General features: G+C 33.0%; 1 protein-coding gene across 1 annotated transcript; it reads right to left on the bottom strand.

The window, feature by feature from the left end:
* Positions 1-1163: 1163 nt before the first annotated feature.
* On the bottom strand, positions 1164-22697 carry LOC117920824 (exocyst complex component EXO70A1-like). Its single transcript, XM_034838471.1, has 17 exons — positions 22318-22697; positions 21942-22037; positions 19432-19637; positions 18900-19157; positions 18430-18568; positions 18110-18322; positions 16883-17088; positions 16271-16468; positions 16091-16190; positions 14812-15065; positions 14606-14719; positions 6819-7299; positions 6443-6494; positions 6302-6350; positions 1992-2796; positions 1809-1899; positions 1164-1707 (listed from the first exon to the last, which is right to left on the bottom strand). The coding sequence occupies exons 1-12, from the start codon at positions 22474-22476 to the stop codon at positions 7224-7226; spliced, it is 2019 nt and encodes a 672-aa protein (XP_034694362.1). The 5' UTR covers positions 22477-22697; the 3' UTR covers positions 1164-1707; positions 1809-1899; positions 1992-2796; positions 6302-6350; positions 6443-6494; positions 6819-7223.
* Positions 22698-27320: the final 4623 nt, after the last annotated feature.

The following is a 27320-nucleotide window of genomic DNA, read 5'->3' as shown; positions in this document are numbered from 1 at the left end:
TTATAAAAAAAAAAAAAAATATCAGAGGGAGAAAAGACCGTTTGGATGATGGGAAATCATCCAGCGCAGAAAAATAACAAATAGAGTGTAAGAAAAACGAAGTCATGGCAAGCAAAGAAATGAATTTTAAGAAATCCAAATACACAAGTATACAGAGGAAGCTTTACATCAATATAAATATAAATATATAAATATATAATATATTGCATCTCTCATCATGCCAGCAAGATTTTCAAATTTAAATCAAGAATGGACCACATGAAGGCTTTGTTTAGTGACATTAGATGGTCTAAACTAAAGAAAGCCTTGTTAGGGGAATCTTGTAACAGCAACATGAGTTCAGATAAGGCAAGGAAGATAGATGGAGCTCACAACAATGACATCCACATCCGTCTCAGTATTTCATATGGAAGCAAGTTCAACAATAAAAAACCTAAAAGGGGAAAAATAAAAAATATTAAATGACCATTAGGACGTCTCAATATAAATGTCACTTTCAAGGGCATTATGGAATTGAAAGCAAACCAAACTTAGGCATCTCTTTGACACTATAACAGGACAGGACATGTGGTATTAATTCAGCCACGCTTAAAGTAACTTTATGCCCGAAAGTTACCGTAATAGAATGAATTGGGATTATATGATTTCAAGGCAATCTACCTCCTCCATATTTAAAGAGATTTAACTCTACCATATACCATAGGCTTGTCCTTAAAAACCACTGGAAAAGGCGAATATTTTTCATATTCTACAAACAGACTTCACACCACAACTTGGCCATTCTACTGATGCATTTGAACAAGGTCCTCTTCATTTTTGCAATCAAAAAGTAAGTTCTTCCTAAAATACTGAGATGACGTCCAATAAGTTGAAAGCGTCTCTTTTAATGTCCATTCTGGGGGTCTTAATCAGCCTGATGGAGTCCAATACAGTAGGCCCCCTTTGCTTGTGAGAGGGAATCTTATCAAAGTTGTTCAATATACTAATTAGAATTTACAAGGTGCACATCAGTTTCCAAAACCTAGGCTTTTGAAAAGCGAAACCTGGGGCAAAATGGTTTGTCCAGACTAAAACTGGACCATCTCAGTCGGATCCTATCTTAATTGCTCACAACCACACCATAAAGCTAGTAAAAGATACTTGTTTCCATGCTGATCAAGCCCTCAAAAAAATATCTCCTTCAATTTTATTCAAGAAATAGGGTACTTGGAATTTTCAGTAATACATGCAGCAAGTATTCTTCAAGATGAAACCTGTCTCTGTTGTTGTGAAACAGACAACTAAACAAACCATTAAATGCAAACACACACACACACACACACACATATAAATCAATGGAAAAAATCTCCTCAGAATAAAAGTTTACTCCATACATACACTCCCTATACAGGACAAACATGTACATGCTCAACTCACTTCACTCCTATAAAAATTTTGGTACTGCTTCGTTTCAATATAGCAAAATGCGATTCAAGGGAGTACCTGTTCAAAGCTTCAAAAATATAAAGTCATAGAGAAGAAAATAAATCAACCAAATTCTTGACAAAATTATTGACCTTATCCAAATCAAAGTGAGGCTCACCAATTACCGAAGAATTCCACCTCTAGGGAGTCTCCCAAACTCCTTAAAAGAGATAATCATCCTATTTGTCAAAATTCTGAGAAACCCTGTCTATCCCAGCTATGCAAACAACTTATAACAAATCCCTAAAGCAAATAGGCAGTGAAGAAAGTTATAACCAACTGATTCACCATGCCACAAGCACATAAACACAATTTAAGCAAAAACCTTTATAAGGCCTGCTCACCTATAGCTTCTTGTTGGTGTTGCTTATTTGCCACTGACCATACAAAAGGCTTTTGCTTTAGGTGGGGATGTAGATTTCCAAATGAAACTAGCTGAAAAACAAGGAAGCGGGCTTAAGGTTTCAAAAAAGAACTAAGAAAAATGAACAATTAGAAAACAAGCTTGAAGAGGTCAAAAACTAAACCTTAAGAGAGGTGATCCTATTGACCAATGATATTGATCATATAATCTCAAATGTGCCATACATCCTTCATATATCATTGAATTTTACAAAACAAGATTACAAATAGTTAACAAAATGCAAGAGGATACAAGTCTTTAAAGCAAACTGGATCAACAGTTATAACATACCAAAAGAATAACAGAAATATGAAATAAGTAGTTTTGTGGCATTACATGGTCAATCCATTTTAAAGGAAAAAATAAAAAGTTGCCAAAAAGGAGAGAGAACTACCAACATATAGCCCCTTCTATAGAAATGGGAAAAAAAAGGTATTATTGCATTTAACTATCTTACAGCAATCTAATTTTTAATAACCAAATGATGGACCATTTAAGCCTAACCGATTTACCACGTTCCAGTTTATATACTGTTTTGTGTACTCATTTCCATTCCCCATATCATAACAATCTATGCTCCATTGTCTGATATGCTAGTGATTTATGTTCCATGTAAGATTGGATCATAGGTGTAACAAATAAAAGAAAGAGATTCATGTCTCTTATTTGCTATAAGTTGAAAAGATAGTTTCTTGATATAATCATACTATCAATGATATTTTAAAACGAGCAAATTTTCCAGGAAGGCACACTATGTTGCACAAACACTTCCTTTTGTCCCCAAGATATATAAAAGAAGAAAAAATAGCTGAACTTTGATAATTTAACATGTTCTTCTCATAAGATTTGGAAGTCACAGGTTTGACTCTTGGAAATACATACCAACAAGAGTACCAGCATCATGAAGCACAGATTTTCTTATTGTTAATCTGGAACAAAAGTAACCACATAAAAAATTCAACACAAGTTAAAAAGTTTTCAATATGCCTAAGATTTATTGCAACTGTAATATATATCTCTAAATACATATGCACACACATATATTTCCTTGTATGGAAGGCATACTTCTGTCAATTAATGAATGACATATCCAAAGGTAGACTCTTTTTATTTGCCAAACCTATAATCTTAGAATTCGAGGTCTTGAAGAATCTGGCTAGTAGACAAATAGCCGCTCCAATACTGGCTTGCATATAGCAAGGAAGGTTTTCTCATCTAGTGAAGCAATAGGACTGTGTCTTGTGAGGCTTAAGCTTCCTATTCGTAATTATTTGAACAAATAGTCTCACAGGTAGCAATGATTAGAGTCTACTGTGTTTGCTTTGCTAATCATTACATAAACATCTGATTCAGAACCACATGCATCAGGTTATTGTTATATTTAATATGGAAATGACTAATGAGTGGTAAAAGCACCCATCTCCTAGTGCTCAAGGTGCCTTCACCTTTACTAGGTAAAGTAGAAGAAAAAGGGCTTAACACATGAGAATATGGGAAGACCCAACCAAAAATAAAAATAAAAAACATAAGTTGAAGATAAGCCAATAAATATAACTTTTTTGAGAGCTACTAAATTTTGATTATAAAAAGAGATGTGAATTATATACCAACTACGAGGGCAACTTAGAAATTTTCTGGTATCATGAAAATGGTATAGATAGACTCCATGTAAACAAAAAATTATAGAATTATTCTGACAATTATGAAAATATGCAAACATGCACACTATATACCTAAAATTCAACCATCACATAAGGGAAAAAAAATATAAAGACCAAAACCTGGACAATTAATAGCATTCTTCAATCCAGGAAACAAAGAGCTGCAACAATTTCATTAAAATACTAACAGTCCAGTGGACAATCATTAAGAAGCAAAGGTCTTAAAAGAATAGAAATAGAACAGATACTTTAAAAAAAATATATAATAATTTTTACATAAAAAGTATGGTTATATAATATATTTATATTTATAAATTATTTTTTAAAATGATTAGCCTTTCAAAATAAATTACAAAAAATACCTCTCATCAGATACTTAAACTTGGTAACAATATTTTTACATCAGTTGTCTTTAAAAATTGACTAATATTAGAACTCAATAAAAATTGTAAAAAATTAGAATTTATGTAGGTACTAGATAGAAGGGGTACAAAGCTAGGAACCCGACATAGTTGAGGAATACCATCTGTCAAAGATATGGGCATCTAGCTGACTGTGGTTGATCCTACCACTCTCACTCCATTACCCATAATATTACCACTTGGTAACTTGTTCCCAAAATATCTATAAAATCGAGCAGAAAGAAGAGAAAATACTCGATGTCTTGGCACCATCAGTGAGAATAACCACCGGCCGCAAAAATGAGAGAGGACGGAGGTTATTTCAGTGACATCCCAACCACAACACCCATAGCACTCTAAGTAGGATGGATTGGAAGGCTATCATGTGCTGAGGTTGTTTATCAGATTTTTGAAAAAAAAAAAAAAATTTTTAAATTTGATATTTTAAAAATTATTTCTAAATCTACCACCTTATTTTTTATAATATCAATTGGAATAACATCAATTAAAAGTTGTCCATTGAAGACAAAATTTCAATATAAATATGGAAAAATGTTTTGGCAAAAAACAACTTTTAAAATTCAATTGGAATTGTAAGACAACTTTCAATTAAATTTTTTGAAAATGTTGGAGATTTGGAAATAGTTTTCGGGAATTCTCAACCCATGCTAAGCCCACAGACAACTCAAATTTCTAAAAGTTGTCATACATATTGGCAACTAAAAGACCTATAATAGAGTTTCTCGCTAAATAAAATATTTATTTCGAAGTTATAAAATATCAACCATAAATGCCAAAGATGTCTTAAAGCTATCAAATATATTTATTAATTGCTAATTTAATATAAATAATAACTCTAAACTCAAGTTAAAAATATTTAAATAATTAAACAAAAATGATAAACTTATTAGTATCCTACAATTGTAAAAGGTAAAGGATAAAGTTCTGTCATCCCTTTTTTATATATATTTTTCATATTTTAAATAAAACATGGGTTCAGGTTTCACCCGTCCTGATATCCTCAAGTTGGGTATTTTTCTAACTCAAACCCTTCACATATTACCCATGCCAACTCAAACCTCAAGTTGGTCGGGTTAGCCAAGTTGCATCCCTACACTACAATGGAAGGGGCCCTTCAGGGGAAGAGCCTCTTTGTCGACTACAGTTATGGCTAGAGCAACAACAACTCCGGCTTGAGCAAAGAATGCAATCTCTATCTCAAATAGGGGATACTTTGGCTAAGGACAATTAAGAGCTTCAAGCATTGTTACACTCTATAGTTCTACTTCTCCCTTGACAGTATCGTTTTGCATGAGACAAATCAATCTCACCAAGAAGAGTCACCCCCAACCTTGGAAGAAGATATGTTGGTAAGGAATGAGGCTATTCATACCTTCAAGGAAAAAGGCACTATTGAAGAGCAGTTGGATGAACTTCAAAGGATGCTATGAATGGGAAGAAGACAATAATTTGTGAGTCAAATCATTCGGGGCTTAGTCAACAGCTTGTTCACTAATGCAAGAATCCCAACCGGGTTTGTGTTTCCAAAATTCCATCCATATTATGGCATGGGAGACCTGGTTGACCATTTAATGCATTTTTGTCAGCTCATCATCCTGATGCAGGGCTTTGCAATGCATTCCCAACAAGTCTGCAAAGCCCACCCCTCATTTAGTTCCATAATCTCTCGAGCAGGTCTATTTCTTCTTTCTTAAAAATTGTGCACAACAATTGTGGCTCAACATATGTGTTCTTTTCAGCAAAGAAGAGACATGGATTCTTCCCTCCTTAATATCCAAATGAATGAAAGGGCAAGTGTACAGGACTATGTTAAGCAATTTAGTATGGTCCTTAATCGAGGAGAGGGCTATGATGATGCCATAGCCCCGATTGCTTTCAAATGAGAGTTACTGGCGAACTCAGACCTGTATTGGTCTCTGCACACAAAGAAGCCATCCAGCATTGAAGACACCTTCAGCAAAGCTTACAATTTGCAATCTAACATATTATGATACCATTGGCTCTAGCAAATAAGGTTTACTACTGAAAGCTAACCTGCTTGAAGTAGTTCAAAATCAATAACCATGATTGGAACACAGCTATTAACTTGTTAACCTGAAATGCTAATCTGTGAGTGAAGTGGCTGCCCCAAGTGGCAAGCTGAGCAGGCGGAGTATGCTTTCACTCAGAAATTTCCATTGATGTAAGAATCTAACAGAATAAGCAAGTGAAAATTTTGGCTAAGTTGAACAAATAAAACCCTATAACAATATGAAACTTGAAGAAAAAGCAAAACATATGAACCTCTTTGAGTAGTGATGGATGACAGAGACTCACTATTAATGAGAAACAGAATCAGTGCAAAGATTTACCTGGGTCTATCACCTTCAATTTGCAAGGCTTTGGTATTTTGAATGTGGGCTGCAATGGAAAAAAATGAATTAGAGTGGGAGGAGTGATTTGATTCAAGTTCAAGGTGCTAAGGGACAAAGATGAAGGCCAAGAAAACCTACCTCAAAGCAAATATAGTAGCAACAAACCTTTAATCAACCTAATTATGTGTGCCTGAGATACAGATATATATATATATATAAATATTGGACAAGCACGTGAGAGACAATTATTAGTAAAATTAAATTCTAAAACAAACTAGTTATATGTGTATAACAAATATAATAGCATTAAACATTTAAAAACCTATTTGTGCATGTGAGCATGCACATATGAGTGAGTAAGCAACCGAGCATCTGTGTGTGAGAGAGAGCGCCAAAGTTGTGTCATTATTGTTACAATCCAATTTACTTTACCCTCCCCAATTACATCATTCATAACATCAGTTAAACACAGAAGCAGCCAAAGGATCTAAGGCAGAAGTTGGGAGAATGTTACCATGTCCTTATCCCAGAAAGAGAAATATCATTTTTCCACCAACTTCTGATATAAAAAGTAATTCTACAGCAAACCAAATATAAAGGCAAAATGTTATCAATATAATTTCATCTCAATGGAAGATTTATAACTAATTTCTTGAAATTTACTAGTTAAACATGAGATCAAATGTGAGACATTTATAAGGATATTATCACTTTTTTACAGATTAAGAAAACTTAACCATTTGTGCTATATGTCTAGTGTAAATAACTTAGCCTCTAATTCTTTCTCCAATTTAATAATCGTGTCCTGTCAATGAAACCTAGAATCATGCAACTTATGCTTTTCTTCCATGTTCTCACCATAATTTTCTTTTGGTTTCTTCAATAACTCCCGACTACTAAACTCCTTCGGTTCTTGAGGTCAAAGCACAGCATGGATCCTCTCTGTTCTCCTGCTTGATCTCTCAGCAGGTGTTTTCTCATGACATGTCAGACATCTATCAAATTATCAGTCAACAAAGAATATTCAATTTGCATTATAAAAAGGAAAAAAATGCAGGACAATAGATAAGACGGAACTAAGAATTATCAGGTCATATTGAGTTTCAGATCAGCATTCACCTGAGCAACATCATATGGTTGAGTATTTGGTTTCGCTAGCAGTTAAAGCATCTAGGTAAAGCTGCTTTCTCCAGTGTTTCCTTTCCCTCAATTGTCAATGACACCATCTCTAGTAATTCTAAAAAATAACCAAATTTTCTGCATCCAAAATCAGGCAGAAATTGTTTGCTTTCCACTTTGTGGATGCCACTTCTTTCCCAGCTAATATTATTGTAAAGCATTTATAAGTGTAGTGTCCTTGACGTTGCTTCTGATATGCATTTTTTCTTATGAGAGCCTTTTCAAGTAGTAATTGTCTATTTTGAATCATCCCTTTTACTTGAGGCATTCAGCTTCAAGACATTCTCCTCAGAGTGTGATATTCATTAGAAATCAAAAAACACACTAGAGAGAGAGAGAGAGAGAGAGAGAGAGAGATTCTTAGGTCAAAAAGAGGCAAATAGAAATGAAGAATAAAGCATAGTATGAGATTGAAGAAGGAAAAAGACACTCCTGATTATAATCAAGAACTATCTTTATTTCCTTGTCAATCACAGACCAAATAGGAAGGAAAGGTAATAAAAAGAAAAGTCCTTATCTTACTGCAAGCTTAGTAAATAACCATCAAAATCATCTTGTCATCTTGTTAGTGTTTGTTGAGTTGGCAGCAAAAAGGTGCTCAGAGCACCAACCAAAAGCAAGAGAGAGTTTCAGTGATCTGGAGATTCAAAACATCTCCAAAGAAAATAGAATGTGTATGCATCTACATATATAGGTAACTTAAGATATGACTCAGTTATGCTTGGTCTGAACGCATTGCTATTTTCCAAGAAAAGGACTATGGATGAAGGGGCAATGGGAAAAGATTTCCTTTTTCTTTTATCAGATATGTCACTTTTTCATTAAAATGCATTTGTGTGCACATATATTATAACATGAGATAACCTTATATTTACCACTGTTTTCTAACTTCGTAATAACTTCATTTCATTCATGTGATCTTCATTGCCTAGAATATGACTCACAAACAAAATTATTGCCATATCATATTAGGAATTTATTTACAATGAAACAGAAACAGAAACAATGATTATAAGTTGCTCACATAGTGTATGAAGATTAGGCCCTCTACAGTAGTAGCTGGTGCTTCAGCATGGAAATGGGTGCTTTTTTGGCAAAAGTAAGGCAAGACAGCTGCCAGAGATGGATTTGTTTTCAGTTTTCAATTTGACCTCACCCCAAAATGCATTTATTGGTCATCCTATTACTAGTGCGGACCAACTTCATTAATAGCATCTCCACTGAAAGCACAAAACTGTCACAGTTGCACTCTCTAATCCTTAAATCATGCAGGTAGATGGGGAGGAAGGATTCTAAGGTCAAATATGGTACCAATCATTATTCATGCAGAATCCAAAAACCTGCATCTAGTGGAAAAGGGAAATGCTCAATGTATTAGGAAGAACTAGAAGAGGACTTAAGATGGGTTTACATTACAAGATGGTATCTTAAGTCAAATGTCCTCGACAGTGTAATAACTAATAGAGAAAACACTCACCCTTGGGGCTGGAATCAAGTGGTAAAGGGTTGGGGAGGGTTTGTGGGAGCTACCAGGTTCAAGTCCCAATGGAAAAAAAATTTAACTATTAAAAAGAAAAACTAATAGAAAAAACACTCAACAAAATAATTTCCTATTATAATTACATTTCTGACAGTATGCTATAAGACATATAATTGACACTTCAACATGCTTGAGGAACCTGTGATTGATGGCACAATATGGGTGATTTGGCTAGTGGAATGAATTGTTGATGGCAGCTATGAGTGAATACCATGTTCCACTAGTACTGATGAAATAGCGTAGGTGGTACTACATGGTTAATCCATATCCATATAAACAAATTATACCAAAAGTAGATAGAAAACTTGCGCATTTCATATACCATATTCTATGGAAGGAAAAGAAAACTATCCACACATTTAAAACTATCATAACAGTCTAAACTTCTACAAGAAATCTATAAAAACTATAGAAATTTGAGGGGAAAAAAAAATACTTTTTCTCTATATTGCAAATTGATTATAGTACCGATATTTATACACAAATGATTGAGGTCATCTGCCTTAGAAAAGAAATCTAATTCTTGATTTTAGGAGAAAAAAATCTCTCACAAAATAAGGGAGTAAGTTAAAATTAGAAATACAACAACACAGTTGTGTCACAACTATCACCAAGAATGAAAACATCAGTTTTCATGGATATATCAATAGTTAGATTTTATGGATATATCGGGATATATAAGGAACTATTGATGGAAACTTTAATAAAAAATATTGATAAAACAAATTATAACATTTGACAATAATATATTGAATTTGATAATACATAAAAACTAAAATGATAATATATTTAGTTTGGATATTCAAATGATATAAAAGAAATGCCGATATGTTAGTATTTTTTATTTAAAAATATTGATAATTTTATTTATAAATTTATATTTATCTTATATCTAATTATTATATAAAAGACATAATTAAAATTAACTCTTTTTTTATTTTAAGTAATTTATATATATATATTTTAATATGTGCTTGTATAAGCAAAGTATAGTTAGTTTGGTGGCAAGGACAAACCTTTTCATTCTTAAGGTCTCAAGATCAATTCCCCAACTTGCATGAAAGTGAAGAGAAAACATTCCCATATTTGAAGTGTTGGTGCCCCAAGTATCATCACATGTAAAATTAGGCTCCATCAGTTGTCACAAAAAAATGGGTGTGTCTCTTACTTCAGGCCCATATTTCAAAACTTTTAAGTAAAAGCTGAAAAATATCGCTGATGCAACATGCTAACGTGGCTGAAAATTGTTGATATATCTGAATTTTGGTGCAAATCTGGAACTTTGCCAAAAAAACCCTCAATAAATGGCAAGAAAAAATGATCTCTCCCTCAGTCGAGATATCCATGCCAGTTATCATGTCAAGCTACACTCATACACGATATATCGACAAAATATCGCTGAAAAAAACAACAACATTTGGGATAACATGGTTGTTAACCCAGCTGTAAATTCTAAATTTCCACACATCCCCTCAAACTAGATTGTAAATGTTGATTATTCCTAACTTGAATCTCAAATCTTCAAAGTTGGTTCTAGAAAGTGCCTTGGTAAGGATGTCTGGTATGTAGAGAGCTATTGGAGTGTAAACCAATTAAATTGTCTCTTCTTCTATCTTCTCCTTATAAAATGACGGTCTATTTCTACATGCTTCTTCTAATAACGATAAACCCGGTTCTTAGCAATAGTTATGACAATTTGATTGTCACAGAACATCTTTATAGAATCTTCTACTAAAAATTTCAGCTTGTTTAAGAGTCTCTTTAACCACATTCCTCTACAAATTCCATGTGTCATAGCTCTAAATTCTACTTTTGCGTTACTCCAAGCTACAATAGACTATTTCTTGCTTCACCAAGTAACCAAATTCCTCCATACATAGGTGCAATATCCTGAGATTGATCTTCGATCGGTTACGGAACCATCCTAGTCTACATTTGAAAATTTTTCAATGTTTCTTTTTTGTGCTCTTTTGAAATAAAGTCCCTTTCCTAGAGTCATTTTGAGATATTTTAGAATACGATACACAACTTTCATATATTCCTCAATTGGATTGTTCAAGAATTGACTATCTACGTTGACTAAAAAAGCAACATTTGGTTTTGTGTGTGAGAGAGAGGTGAGTTTCCCCACAAATCTTTGATATCTCCCTTTATCCACTAGAGAACTTCCTTCAATAATTCCTAGTTTAATAGTGTGGTCCATAGATGTGTTTGTAGGTTTACAACCAAGCATCCTAGTCTCCTTTAGCAAGTCTAGAACATACTTATGTTGGGAGACTACAATACCTATTTTTATCTAGAATTTCCATCCCAAGAAAATATTTAAGACTCTTCAAGTCTTTAATTTCGAATTCATAGGTAAGAAAACTCTTGAGTTTGCCTATTTCTTCCCTATGGTTTCCGGTCAAAATTATGTCATCCACATAAACGATGATAACGATAGTTCTTTCCTCAGGTGTGTGTTTTACAAATAGAGTATGGTTAAATTGACACTGAGAGTGACCAAACCTCTTTACGGCTTTAGTAAAACAATAAAACCAAGCTCGAGGAGACAACTTGAGACCCGATTGGAGCCAAAATATGTGCTTCAATAGCACATATATGACATGATTTATGGAATATAAAAAAACTCAAATCATCCAACTTAAATCAAATTGACGCTAAGACCCTAGTTATGGATCTAACTTCTATTTTGAGCCTAATTCAGGTTTAAGGGATGAAAAAAATGATGAGTATAAAATTCATTATCATCCAAGGAAGTAGAAGCGGTTAAACATGCATAAAAAAGAGATTCAGGACTTGTGAACCATGACGAGTCCAAGCAAGGGCGTGATGAGTAACTCATAGACATGAAATACTAGCAACAGATGTTATGGAGTGAGATAAAGGGCAAGCAACTATAATGGAGGAGGTTTGAAACAAATGCAATCAAGTTGACATGGAAATTTAGAATTCAAAATTTGGCAGCAACACATACTCTGAGTTTAAGGTAAAATCTGAAGCACTTCCCAAGGTCAATTTTGGGCATGCTATACATTGTTTCAAAGCTCGGGAAGTCAGGAGTCCAATGCTTCAAACGGTGCATAAATCGGAGCTGAAATGAAGAAGTTAGGGTCATTTGAAAACAACTGCACAAAGCTGAAGGACCATTTCGAAATGATTTGGAAATTCAAGTTATGATTTCAAAATCCATTTGGAAATTATCCCAATTTCAAAATCTCTTGTTCATAAATGCTCTTAAAAGACTCAATATATAGGTGAGTAGCTCTGAAACCCAAGAACCCATAACTTGGGCTTGATTGGTCAAGCAATCGGTTCAACTAGTTCATTGGCAATTGTACATTAAATGTACTTGCAGGTGACTGTTGAGGTTCTAGACCTCAACCGATTGAGCAACTGGTTGAGCCTCCTACCGTAACCAGTTAAAAAATGCTACTAGAAGTTAGAGATGCATTTTGTGCACCTAGACTGATCGAGCCTTTTTGGCTCAACCAATTCCTCCCTGTCTTGACCAGTTTCTAACTAAAGAAAAAAGGCTAGACCGAGGTCAGAAACCTCTGGGAAAGAATCTTTCACACCATATAAACCCTTTAATGCATATTTTGAAAGAATTAAAATCAGGGTTTGATAAAAAAACATGAAATCATCTGACCTTATGAAGATGTGATCGATTTAAGTTCAAGAAAGGACGATTTTTAAAAGCTTAAGTGTATTAAAATATTTAATGACTCAAGTGCACCAAGCTGATCTTTTGATAGTGGCCTACAATCTTCAACATTCTTCTCTACATAGCTCCTGGCCAGAATATCCCTAGGGAAAATTCAGCCAAAGATTCATTTCTAGTAGCTCCCAAGGAGCATCCAGCAAAGCATGCATTATCTATTTTACCATTTCCCGAAACAATATCCCAGTTGGAATCTAACTGGCAGCCAATTTGATGGCTTTCCTTCACTTCTTTAGACCTCAGTGAAGACAATGAGGCTCCCAAACTCTCTTTTTGGCACCATGTGCATAACAGGAACAGTTTGCCTCAACATCAGTTCTAACACCAGTTACTCTTACATCACTGGCCATGTTGCAATCCACTTCCTCAAAAGGAACTAGGTCTCTACAAACATTTATTGAATCATGACTATAAGAACCTGTTATTAGTAGCAGAAGATATTTTATTTGCACCTGGAAGCATAATTAAAATGGTTTACAAAAAGGAAATTTAATTAGGAAGCATTCACGATCACCAAAAAAAAAATTGAATTAATCTACTTCATCTTTTAAGCTTTTCAAATTGTTTATACTGCAAGTTGTAACATGAACATGGTCATTTTCAAAATTTAAAATATATTGTGAGTCCTTTCAATTTGTTAGTAACAGTTCAAGTTATAACTACCAAATAAAAAAATGTTCAAGTGATGACTCCTTTCTTCAAAAAGTTTAAGTAGAAGATGAAATTTTGATTCAGATGATATAGAAAACAAGATTAAATCATTTAAATTCCACATCATCTTTAAATACAACCTTACAATTGTTCCTAGGCCTTCTTAAGTCTTCAATAAGCTCAAATTTCCATTAACAAGAATCTTCTATTTGAGTTGTTTGAACTTTCTTTAATTTTTCAAGAAAACTTGAAGCAATTAACTTAATTTAACCCTTAGTAACTTTAGACTTGTTTTGTTATCATCAAAACTTGATTAGGAGAACGCCTTGGGCTAACATTTATATTTTTCATACAAGGCACACTATATTGCATCTAGAGGCCACAAATTTACACACACCAACATATGTACTCAGGGTTATGAAAGACAGAATATAAAACATAAACCTCTTTTCATTGCCATTTTGCTTTGCTTAATATTCCAAAAAAGAAATTAGGTTAAAATTCTACTTTTTCTTTTTTGAATGGTGAGATGTAATGGAAAAAGATGGTTTTTTGGTTCTTGAACTCGTATCTTATTTACTTAATTCTTTTTCCCTTCTTCACTGTATTTATTTTTAGTATATGTAAGAGAAAAGATAAAGGAGGTTCAGTAAAAAAAGAATATAAATGCAAAATTAACAAGATAGAAAATAAATGCTATATTTGAATTCGCTAAAATTTCCGATACTCATCTCCTAAATTCTCACTTTCTAAGAATAAAATGAAGAGTTACAAAATGCATCAAATTTTCATCAATTTTTACATCCCATTTTAATCCATAATCAAACAAAAACATGACTTTTCTCCCATATATATATTTATATATATATATTTTTTTTATTTTTTTCTTTTCTACCCTATTTCCAAATCTTAACAAATTTTTAGCAGGATGGGGTATGCCTTAAGTTTGGATATACCCAAATTCTGCCCAAAGAAATCTACCAGAATAAACCCATATAGCTAACTCATACTTCAAGTTACCTAGAAAATATACTTCAGCAGTTTAAAAATAAGAATAAGTTAAATAACAACAGAACTTCAGAACACTAATAAAAGCGTTCAGTGGGAAAGGAAGGGCTACCCCAGCTTTTATTTGATCACATCATAGTACAAAGAATAAAACAGTGTTAGCCATCACATGGACTGAGAGGTTCTTGAGTATATTTACCGCTTTAGTTCATTCAGGGTCTTCCCCTCAAAGAATTCACTCAGCATGTGCTCAAGATCCTCAGGAGTGTATCTGATGTACTTATGCGGGTTTTTTCCATTTTCAATCATAGGCCTGTAACACCCAAACCACATTTGAACAATCAAGGGATAAGGAAGCAACAGGAATTTTAGAAGAACAGGTCACGAGAGTGAGAAAACAGATACCCAAAACGTTTAATGAAAGATCTGTAGGCAGGTAGGAGAACTTCAGCAACTGCCAGCCTCAATGACTCTCGCAACTCACTGTCTGGAACTGTCCATTGAGATTGCCTTTGATGAAGCTCCTCAAACTGGATGTTGAAGGTCTTGTACCTGTCTTTCACCATCGCTCTTGAAACTCCACTGCCACTACCAGCTTCTGCAATCGCACCACCACCACCTGATGAAGCAGCACCTTGAATGGACAGACACTGCAGAATCTGTAGAGCAAGAAATATCAGTGGCTTAGCATGATTGATACTTAACTTTCCTAGCAGAAGTGTGAGACAAAATCAAGCATATATTTGAAGTGATGCTAATCAGAAACAATAATGTAGATCTGTACAACACAATCTTAGAAGGCTACATTTCAATGGCTTTCTCAAATATTTGCCTCTTGTATTTATTTATAGCTGAATATCAAGATACATCAGGGACCATGAACAAAACAAGGGTTTCATGTCCAAACTGTAATACAGCATGACATTTATCACATTGCTGTCCCCAATCAATGGTTAAAATTTATAGTCTTGCAATTTATTCAATGGAAACAAACAATTTCCAACAACCTACAACTATAAGCAATTTGTCTTATAGAGATATATACCATAAGAGTAAGCAGCAAATATTGCCAAATGATTCTCAATCCAGAACTAATTATATTCCCCAAAAAAGCTTAATTTTTAGGAAGATCAGTATCAAGATGTCTATGAAACTAGTTAAGTGCATACAAAGATATAATGAGTATTGGGGAAGAGTTAACATACATAAATGTACGCAAGCTCTAAATTCAAAAAATCCAGACCATATAGAAGGCCACAATAATTATCATGCTGCTCTATCAACAAAGCCTACTAATCCATGTGCATAAGATAGACACTTGAAAGATAAATGTCTTATGTTTATGCGTCTGTGGCAGTATAGTGTCCAGCATGTCCCTCATCCCTTACTCATCAACAGAATCCAGATAATAAGGGAAAGACAGAAGAATCTTTTGTGTGTGTCAACCATACCCTTGGTGAAGAACAAACAGTATCATGACAGTTCTAAGTGAGCGATGGAGAAGTAAATTTCTACAGGATCAAAAGATCATATTCCAGGAATAGAGAGGTACACATCACATCTATAAAGCTAGTAGAATGGTGGGGTAAAAACAAACATCATCTAAATAAGAAAAAGAAATTGCACTGGAAAAATAGTAACAAATCATGGACATTTTATATCAAGTTTGGTCAAAGAACAAAACCTTTGCCCAAGATACCCTCTTATACTGGTTTGCATGCTGCTGTACAATCCTTCGGTGTATTTGCACCCAATCATCCCCCAACAAATCCTTTGCTTCTGACCTAAGGATGAGAACAATAAAAAGGAGAAACTATTTACACAGCATAAATTCAGATCAACAATCAAGCTAAAAAGAACAAACCTTCGCACTGATCTGACAATGTAGTGAATGTTATTCATAAGAAATAATTGAGTCAATGCAGGATCTTTATATTGCTTGGATTTCCCATCCAAGTTATTCTGAAGAGCCAGCATAATCTGTGTTGTCACAGATGCTAATTGAGCATCAGCATCCCCTTCGCCAAACTCTTGGAAGAGTTGCTTTAATGTCGATTGATAGCTGTGCACATTTGATATCCATTAGTCAGATATTCTGGAAACAAGACATTACCAAATGAAAGTGCAATAGAGCTATATAAGCATATTAACCCAAACAGGGGAATAGATGCAATAACATGACATTAGAAAACAGAAAGTGAGTACTGAAACGCTTGAAAACATAAACTAATGGATTTGGAATGTTCAAATCCATGAACGAACTAGTCAGGAGGAATAAGTCCAAAAAAATAAAAAAACAAACCTTAAGGAATAATTCAACAGACCAGAGAAACATTTCCAAAATCTATCAAGACAAATAATTCATTGGAAGTGGATGAACATATCAAGGAATAATAGGGCAACATATGCTTTTACTAGATTCTGTCTATGAAAGGATCAACAGCATGAGATGGACAGCACAGTTATATAGACTTACTCAAATAAAAACTTCACGTAATTAATTACATAGCTTGTCAAAGGATGCACAGTTCCATCAAGAACAGCAGTTTTTGTGGCATCTTTTTCTACGGCTTCTTCAAAATCACCAAATGTCTCTTGGGCTGTCTGAGCTAGCCGCTTTGTCAAACTCAATGAAGATTCCCGCATTTCGACACAGGCCTGACCTTCAAATATTGTTTCAATCTACACTCACCCCCAACATGAACACCAATACCACCCCCACACCCCAAGAGGGGAAAAAAAGAAGAAGAAACAGAATCTGCATTAGTTTAACAATGCATATGTATATCAATCTGCATCTGTTCCCAAAGTACACTTTATGTTTAATAGAACAACCAATTATGAATAACAAACAAGAGTGATTTCTTGATATGTGTATATATCTGTGGGTGTGACCGTGAATCACTCAAATTCATTTTACAACCGACAAAGAGAATAAAAACATAGTAGCAATTAAGCATTATCTGCTAATAGTCCATTGATGAAACAAACTGAATTTTGATCTTTGTTGTTAAAACCCTTTAAGCCATTTATTTATGCTATTCATTTACAAATAGTTGCGACAGGCATGCCTAAAGCATGCCTAGGCTCAGGGCAAAACTAATCCCCAGTTATAGTGCTTTACTTGCCAAGGCATGCACTTTGTAGGAGAGCCACACCTCATCTACTTTACCTTTCCTTTTTAAACACTTTTATTCTTGAAATTTTTAACTATATATTGAAGTTTATATTATTTCATTACTTTTTTGTTGAATGCTTCTTTTAAATATTTGAAATCTCAAGTTTTTTGTTGATTGGATTGGATTTTGGATCATATTTATAAAATTGCTATACATCATAACTCGCATTTCACTTTATTCAGGTGCATGCCTTGTGCTGCACCTCGTGCCTAAGCCATAGGAGACTTTTCCAACTTAGGTGCACCTTGCAATTTTTAAGAATAGGAGACAAGTGGTATTGGGGGAAAAAGTGCAATTTTTCTATCCTAAGCAATGATGAAAATTGTTTTATGTTGTCTGCCTATTGACAGCTCAAGTAGTTTCATATAGGTTCCATTAATTGCAACAAAGCTTTTCCTCCAAAATTATGGGAAACCTTAGAAGCAGCTCACTAAAACTTCACATAACCAAAATCAACTTCCAATCTGCTGGCTAGTTTAGTATCCATAATTCAGTGTTTATGCAACTAGTTATATAAATCATACCTCTGAATGAAGTTCTCGCATTATCTCATACATGTCTAAGAGAACAAATAATTTTTCAGGGGACCTCTTGCTTTTGGCAATAGCATCTCCAAAACTAAGGAGCACAGCTACACTGTTCGCAGTAACTTCTGCAAAACATTGATCCCTGAGAGAATCAACACCATCAAATATTTGACCACAGACTTTCTTTTCCCCAGAAAATAGCAATTTGACCTGTTACAAGCATGATGAAATGGCTGGATTAAGAGAAAATACATACATATACACACACACACACACACACACAAAATAATCCTATCCAGTTCCTAGTAAACCCTTACAGCAATCCGCATGAAATGAATCCAATTTCCAATCTTAGCCTCCAAAACTTCCCACTGCATCTTCTGGACATCATCTTTAGTAAGTTTTTCCACACCTAATTTCCTGAGACTCTGTTCCAAAGCTGAAGCACGGGTTTCTCTGCATGATTATAAACATATTAACTATCAATTTTCCCAGCTTATGAAGAAATTGATGATGACTATAGGCAAAGTGCCTATCCAAAACTAAAATGATAACTACAAACAAGAATCACTTTAGATTGCTTACCATGTGCTTACAGATAGAATAAAAACAAAAAATAGCATTGAAGTGGGATTCGATGATGACAATTCTCAAATATATTTCTATTATATGTGTGTGTGTGTGTAAAAAATAAAAATCCTTGATACTAGGAAAAGAAATTGTTGGGCAATGCTAATGCATCAGAAACAGTGAGTTAAAAAAATAAAAAATAAATAAAAAATCTCACCTATAAATTTTGTAGAGTTGTTGTTGGTGACCAGCTTGACTCATTTGTTGGGCTAAATCATGCAGCAATGGCAGAATCCTGGGTGGAATAAGAGTTGGAGCAGTGTAAACAGCAGTTTCTAAGCTTTTGTTGTGCTCAGAGTGATTGGTAGAAGAAGGATTCTTGCCAGTAGCTTCACCCTGATGCCCAGGTGACCCTGATGATGGTCGTAGAGAGTGGGGGAGGCAATCAAAAAGGCGATCAGGTTCCACTGGTTTGCTGAAATCCAAAAGAGATACAATTTCAGCAGCTACAAATGAAAAGACAGTTACTCAACCCTGATTGAAAGAATTAGAACTTGCCAAAAGTCCAAAAAATGTTTCATGCACAAGAAACAAAATATAAATAAAAAACCCAATTTCCATTCATCTCAGAAAATTTATGTCAGGAAACATTTGTTGTAAAGCACAATACTTCCAGGAATGAGATTGCCAGGGTTCCAACCAAGAAATCATAAATAATAGTAACACTGAGTATATGCAAAAGAACAAACCTGTAAGATGTCAAGAGCTGTCTAAACTCCTCTTCTATCTTTAAGTTAGCTTTTGCAAGTAAGTTATTGACATGATTAAGCACTCCAGCATTGCTCTTATAACTTTTGTTACAGTTGAAAAAATGAACAATGCTTCTCAGTTGATCCATTGCTTCTAGGTAACTTTCTAGATCCTCGTGTGGCCCTCTCAGTATTTTAGCCTCCGCCTAAAAGTTGAAGAAAAATTGAGATCAACATAGAGAAACAGATCATATGTGCTATAAAGTATTGTTTTGGAGCTACCATACATAATGGATGTTAATCACCACACGCAATAAGGAAAAATCAAAGTATTCAGAGAAGAGAAGACTGACACTATCTTAATGTTCAAAAACTTCTGGCAGATAACAATAATTTAATAGCTCCACTAACCAACAAAACACACCCTCCAATAACCAAAAAAAAAAAACACAACCTACATTTTTTTAATAAAAACAATAAACTCTAGTTATCATTTAGTTTATTAATTAGTTTAAAAGTCTATGCAATCTTTTTGGCTTGCATAAAGATATGGGGAAAGACTGGGATGGTCCACAATTTTGATGAATAGAGAAGCCTTACATTGGTTAAAACCTATTTCAAACTTCTTGGTTAAAACCTATTTCAAACTTCCAAAATAGCATAGTCCAAGGTGATTGAAAACAATGTTCTCAGAATTGAACTTGCCATTGAACCAGAAATGTTGTTGGCACACGGTGTATTAGTGGGACAAGTAGTTCAACCCCAATCAAACCATGACATTAGCATCATATTATAAATATATAATTTATATATTATTAAAATTTAAAATAACTATATTAAGTTATAATTTGATCTATTAATATTAAAAACAAAAAAGATAAGGAAAATCTTTAAGTTTCTTAATATGTATATGCCATTAAACCAAAAATGTAGTTGGCACATGGTGTATAACTACACATGGTGTATTAGTGGGAATTTAACGACTTGCACCCAACCATGTAAATATTGTCCGCTTTGGGTCTAAAGAGATCCTCATGGCTTTAAAACGGGTCTACAAGGTTAAGCGGAACACATACATATATAATGTCATGAACTTTCTCTCCTATCCGATGTAAGACATTACAAATACTTCCTTATACAGACACAACGTTCTCGTTGTATCCCATGGGATTATAGGGTCAAACAAACAAACACCCCTTATGAGTCCAAACAAACCCCCTCTGAGATCAAAGATCGGTTCTGATACCATTTGTAACGACTCACACCCAACCATGTAGATATTGTCTGCTTTGAACCTAAAGGGGTCCTCATAACTTTAAAACACGTCTACAAGGTTAAGAGGAGCATATACATATATAACGTCAGAAACTTTCTCCCCTATCCAATGTGTGACATTTCCCATTAATAGACCATGTATAGTTATACACTGTGTGTCAATTGCATTTCTAGTTTAATGGCATATATATATTAAGAAACTTAAAGATTTTCCTCATCTTTTTTATCTTTAATATTAATAGATCAAATTATAATATTTTATTATTAGAAAGATATATCCAAAATGAAATAAACTTTAATTATTTAATCTAGATTTCAACAACTACATACTCTACATTCTATCATCTTAAAAATTATCATATTCGTTAACCTAAATTATTTTCATATTTATCATCTTATAAATAAGTGTGAATAAATTTCATATTTATTTCAAAATTTTCATATTTTTTATATGGATTTATTAAGCTGGTAGATAATATTATTTAAATCATAATATAATAAAGAGAATCTAGATCATAATATATTTAAAAGAGTGTGCAGCCCAATTGTTGTAGTAGTTCTCTTTTTTAGACAAGAGATCCAAGATGAACAGTTTTGGTAAAAACGGCCAAATTTGGTAAAACCAGCTAGCCAGTTTGGTCAGTTCTTGACCAGTTCAACTTCAAAACAGCTGAAAGAGGCTACCTAGATTAAGAAGAAGACCAATAGACGGTACAACCGGTCAGACTACCAAGTCCGGTTTTCAAAACATTGATTCCATCACCCAACAGATAGAGAAGGTTCCCTCTTTTGTGATACAACCACAATCTATAAGGAAGTTACCTTCCTGTTATCTGGCCTCACCCCCATTTATGTCTCATTTATAAACATTAAAAGCATGAAATAGATATACCACCAAGCTATAGAATGGGCTATTTTCTCAATCTGCAACTCATTTTTGAACCTAACACTTGTCTCTGCATGTGATTTTGTATAAAATGTTAATGAGTTCTCTCAGTTAACCGAACAGGGGGGAAATGCAAAATCTTTTGATCGAGTATTACAAACCAGATGAATGAAAATCTAAAAGCAGAGTCCTGGAAGTGCTTCTCATCATTGTACATAATTGTTAAGCAATAAGCATAATTCATTAGCTCATAATAATTTCAACTATGTTAAAATATACACAACATGACAAACTGAAATCAAGAATGACATAAAATCAATTTAAACAGGAGCCGGAAAGAGACACCAACCTTGCGGGTGAGATCAAATTGGGCCAGTATCAATTCAGCCGCCTTCAGTGTCTTATCTATATTCTCATGGGCCTTCCTAATCGAATGCGTCCTTATCTACCAAAATCAAACCCAAATTAACATATCAAAACACTTTTAACAATTTTTTATTCAAATCAAGCAGTCAGGCGGATTTCATTGTCGCCGTAAAAAAATTCAACCCACAAATCGAATGGACACGGAAGCAAACCCTAGATTCCACAATTTGTTTTTTTTTCCACCCAAATTTTGTGAGAATAAAAAAACAGAACTCATAAAGCCCGCAATCTTCTTTCCATTTTCTTGTCCTTTCCTGAAATTTTCACGGAAACCAAACGAGGAGAAAATGAAGAAACACCTGAGTGGGACGCATGGCGGTTTCGAGAGCGGAGAGGCGGTGATCGAAGGAGCCGAGAATGGCGACCATACTATCCGTGATGGTCTGGCTCTTTTGCAGAGACTCCCTCGTGAATGCTGCTCTCTCGCTTAGGGTTTGCATGGCCTGAGGAACACCCATCGCAGAGATTGATGAAGTGAATTCCAAAATGTGAGTCGTTTTTGTAAATTTATTTTGTTTGGATGGGTTGAGTGGATTTGGATTCTTTGGAATTTCTCTTTTGGTTGATTTGTTGCGTGATTTTTAAATTGTATCGATTTTGTTCATCAAGGGAATTCAAAATCTCAGAATCCCGTTCGATGCTTTTTCAAACTTTCCTAAAACATCGAACCTTCCTTAAAATTCACTCGTCCGGTATGACCGGGGAAGAAAGTGCATGCGTTTATGCAACGAGGATGCTGGTTCCACGTGGCCGTAACTGAACACATGGTTTAAACTTTCAACTAAAGAAACTAGTCGATTACAGCACCAAAGCGGCTAAGCCAACGCCACGTGTGGCGTCAAAGTTGAAACATCATTGTAACTTCTAATGTTAAAGCAAACCATCTTCCTACCAAAAACCTAATAGAAGGACAATCAAAATTTAAAGTCATGATTCTAGAAGCCTTTTTTAACATTTTTAACATTTAAAATTATATAATATTTTTAATATTTAAAATATTTTATTAATTAAATATTAAAAATATTTAAAACGTTTTCTAAAACCACTCTTAAACATATTCTTCATCAATTATTTATTTATCTTCATATCATCATATTTACAATTTTAAACACTCACCTCATCATATCATCTTCTTTACAATCATATGCCTCTCTCTTTAGCTATCTTTGGTTTTGGGGATATAGAGTATGATAGAATAAGAAGTGAAATATTATACTATTTTTTTTTGTTGATTATGAGATATGATTAGTTATTTTATAACTTAACATATTCTATATTTGATTAAACATATTATAGGATGAATAGTGAGATATATTATTTATTATTTTTTTTATATCTATATTAATTTTAAGTTATATAGGAGATGCATAACTCATATACCATAAATTTAATTTTTATAATCAAAATTTTTATTTTTTTATATTACTTATTTTACAAAATAAAATAAAAAACCTAAAGCCTGAGAAAGAAAATGACCAATTAGAGTTGGAGGTACATCAAAGATATAGTTTGATGGGGTGTGCCAAGAACAAGATTATTATGTTTAATGAGAATCCTTCTACCCATCCCATTTTGGGTTTGGGACAAGTATAAAAAATAATTGTTGGTCTAAAGGTTCCCCTAATTATGTTTTGATGAAAACTTAGTATACTAACATATCAAATCAAGATAAACTTCAAGTATTAATAAAAAAATTCAAATGAGAAATCAAGTTAACGATCTAAGAGATGCAAGTTCAAAAGAGCATGAAGATTATTCAAACCATAGAGGCTCAATGTAAGGTGATCACTTGGGCACACTTAGGAATTTTAATTCACAAATGCATCTTTTTCATACTCATTTTAGACTTAAAAAATCGTATTTTTTCTATAAACTCAAGTATTAATCCAAAACCTCAATAAAAAAAACTTCTCAAATTTGTTTTATAAAAATTATTAAAGATGGAAAAAGATAGGTTTTTGAACAAAATCTGTCCAATAGGTGGAGGATAGGCTGAACCCACTGAACCAAATAAAGAATTGGTTGATTAGTTACCTTTTCTCAATCAAATACCAGTTGAGGGGTGCAAAAATTTTCTCTTTCTTCCAAAAAGATTACTCTCCCGATCGAGAGAAATGTCTTCTTAGTCGATGGGTACCTCTTCCTAGTCAAGTTCTAGTCAAATCTCTAACAATTACCTATCAAACATTAATTGTCTAATGACTAGTCAGCCAGTTGATTGAAACTCAATTGAGAAAAGTTTATTGGTGTACTTTTTTATGCTTGAGGTTAAAAACTTATAAATAAAGAGCTCTTATTCATTTATTAATGAGAGAACACCTACATTAAACTATCTACCTACTTGTTTCTCACTTTCAAAGCTCTCATTCTCTTATTTGTATATTAAACTCTCACTTGCAATTCATTTCTAGTGCACCTTTGTGTTCATTCTAGTCTTTTATGTACTTGTTTATTAATTGTGCTAGATTTAAGTGCTTTAAATCTTTATTATTCAAGTAACGTTGAATGCTTAGTCTTGAAGTAGTAGATAAACTTGAAGGATTGATTGTAGTGTTCATTAGAGCCGGGAAATCCAATTCTAAAGACTTGGAAGCTTGATTGAAGCTTCATATTAGTAGAACCCTCACTCGAAAAAAACTTGAGAAGAGTGGATATAGGCGAAATTGGTTGAACTACTATGAAATTCAAGTTTTCAATCTCTTTAACTCTCATTTCTTCATTTCTATTAATTTTTTTCAATAAAACCTGAGAATAGTTTTTGAAAAAAAATTAAAAACTCAATTCACCCTCCTCTTGAGTGTTTTTGTTTAATTAATTAGCTTTTATTTCATAATAATTATATGATTAAGATGAGAATGGGATAAAAGTGTCTCATCTCAAACCCGCTCAATTGTCATCCCTAAAGGCGACCAAAATAATTTATCAATATGTTCCATGCTTTCGTATAAGTTTATCCATGTTAAGACCTTATTTGATAACTATTTTTTAAAATAATTTTTTAGAACAATTTTTAAAAACTATTTTACGATGTTTTGTAGAATAAAAGTTTGTTTATGAACTTGAAATATTTTTAATATTTTTAAAAATAATTTTTATATTTAATACTTTATTTTTAATTATTTTACATATTTATATAATTATTTTTTAAAATAATCCTCATAAAACATAAAAAAAATAAAAATTGAAAACAATTAAAAGATGTTTTTTTAAAAACACTTTATTTTTTTATATTTAAGAACAAAAAACAAAAAATAGTTTTCTAATTATCATTTTTTTTTTTTTTTACTTTTTCATTTTAAAAAACAAAAAATTATTTTAAAAGACAGTTACCAAACAATTTCTAAATCTCTATGTAATTTCATGTCTCTAAGGTATGAACCACAGTTGCACGATGTGCTTGGTTATTTATACATGCTGTTGAAATAGGATAGCCACTAACTTCAATATGGCCTTTTGTACGCATATGAGTGAGACCCATTTGAATTAATGCATATAATAAAGAGCAGAATCTAATGAATACATCACAAGTACACCATACATGATACCATATGATATGCAATCATCCAAATGATCTTAGATCTAGTCAAAGTATGCATTCATAATTGTTAAAAGGTGAAAATGGTGCTCTTGCTTTGGACGGTACCAAACCAAATAACCTCAATTCTCTATTTGGATGATAGGAATCAATTATAAAGATGACAACAAAACATGTCACTTCCATCTTAATCCCACCTTAATTACTTAAATCAATTCTCGTCCTCGATCCAAAAATAAAAAATAAATCAAGCAAGTCACAGTGGATTGTGAAAATCGTGGTGGATAGTGAAAATTCTCGTATCAACTTGCTTAGCCCCATTTATTTTTTTATTTTAAAAGATTTTTATTCTATTAAAATTATTATAATTTATAAGTAAAAAAATGTTGTAATTTTTTATAATTTTTGTTTTCTAAAAAATAATTTTTTTTGTGTTAAAAAAACCCAAAAAAAAGTTGAATTAAATTCTTTTTTATTTAATTATATATGTAATTGAGATGAAACAAACTTAAAAGACTCGTCTTATTGCTATTCTTACTCAACCATATCCACCAGTCTGATATAATTTGTGGCTCAATAACTAAATTGGATAAATATATGGGGATCCCAAATAAACTAAAAAAAATGCATGAACAATAGATTCAACCACATTATATATATATATATATGGGAAAAAAATATATGAATTACAATGTCTTATATCATCTATAGATAGGACATCTAATCGCTCTTGCATAGATGGCAAAAGCAATCCTAACGTATCATACAAATTATATATTTTGGTGAGATCCAAATATTGGATATACCCATATCCCCAGCCCTACGAGAGTTTAAAGTACTCTTCTTTTGCATGATAATGTAATATAAGAGAAATATTGATGTTTATGACTATATCTCAAGTAATGTTGTGTATCCAACAATTGATTTGACATATCGTTGTGTCATAAGGCTTAACTAATGAGATAGATATGTAAGTGTAGCTTGAGCAAGTTATTGGACCCTATTATCACTCGTCTACATGGTAACATCACTATAAAGCTCTCTCAATCATCCTAAACAAATTGATTATTTTCTATACATGTATAACTTTATTTAAACATTAGACTTAACAACTCAAATATTCTACTAACTAGTTATGTCATCGTATGATCATTATCATATATTGTGATAAATATGATTTTACTCGATACAAGGATGATAAAGATAATCGACGAGTCCTTTAATGTAATAATCATCTTCTCATAGACCAGATGAAATGTATTTGTCTTAAGCTATCATCCATCAAGAAGTATAGAAATAAATATCTGATTACCAAATTGATATGAAAATGTTACTAAACCCCTCATCGAAGATTGCTAAATAAGAGATGAAATCTTCCCACAAATAGGGAATAACATATATTTCCTTCAAACTGAAAGCTTCAATTTCATGAAATTACTAACATACATAGTCATACATACAAACATTACTCTTTATTAAATTTAATCATTTAACTTTTTGTATATTACATCACATATATATTTGAAAAAAATGAAAATGATGTATTTTTATGCCATATCATTGATATAATTGGATGGACAATAGTCATCATTATGCACATTGGTCTCCTCCTCCCACACAACTAAAAGGTGCGCACGACGTTTGTACATAAAAATACCCTTCATATCTACAAATAAAATAAATCATGTTTCATTTATTATTATTTTTAAAAAGGAAGCGAATAAATGCAATTTTATGTAAATTCAAATAGCAAGTTTTTTTTATTAA

This window comes from Vitis riparia, chromosome 8 (assembly GCF_004353265.1).
Source record: "Vitis riparia cultivar Riparia Gloire de Montpellier isolate 1030 chromosome 8, EGFV_Vit.rip_1.0, whole genome shotgun sequence".
Taxonomy (NCBI): Eukaryota; Viridiplantae; Streptophyta; class Magnoliopsida; order Vitales; family Vitaceae; genus Vitis; species Vitis riparia.
Note: the sequence above shows the minus strand (reverse complement) of the source record. Positions and strands in the feature narration are given on the sequence as shown.

Excerpts from the sequence above, each read along its gene's own strand:
- LOC117920824 (XM_034838471.1), bottom strand. The coding sequence starts at position 22,476 with ATGGGTGTTCCTCAGGCCATGCAAACCCTAAGCGAGAGAGCAGCATTC. Across the intron at positions 22,038-22,317 it reads CCGCCATGCGTCCCACTCAG|ATAAGGACGCATTCGATTAG; the intron begins GTGTTTCTTCAT and ends TGATTTTGGTAG. Across the intron at positions 18,323-18,429 it reads TTCATTTCATGCGGATTGCT|GTCAAATTGCTATTTTCTGG; the intron begins GTAAGGGTTTAC and ends TGCTTGTAACAG.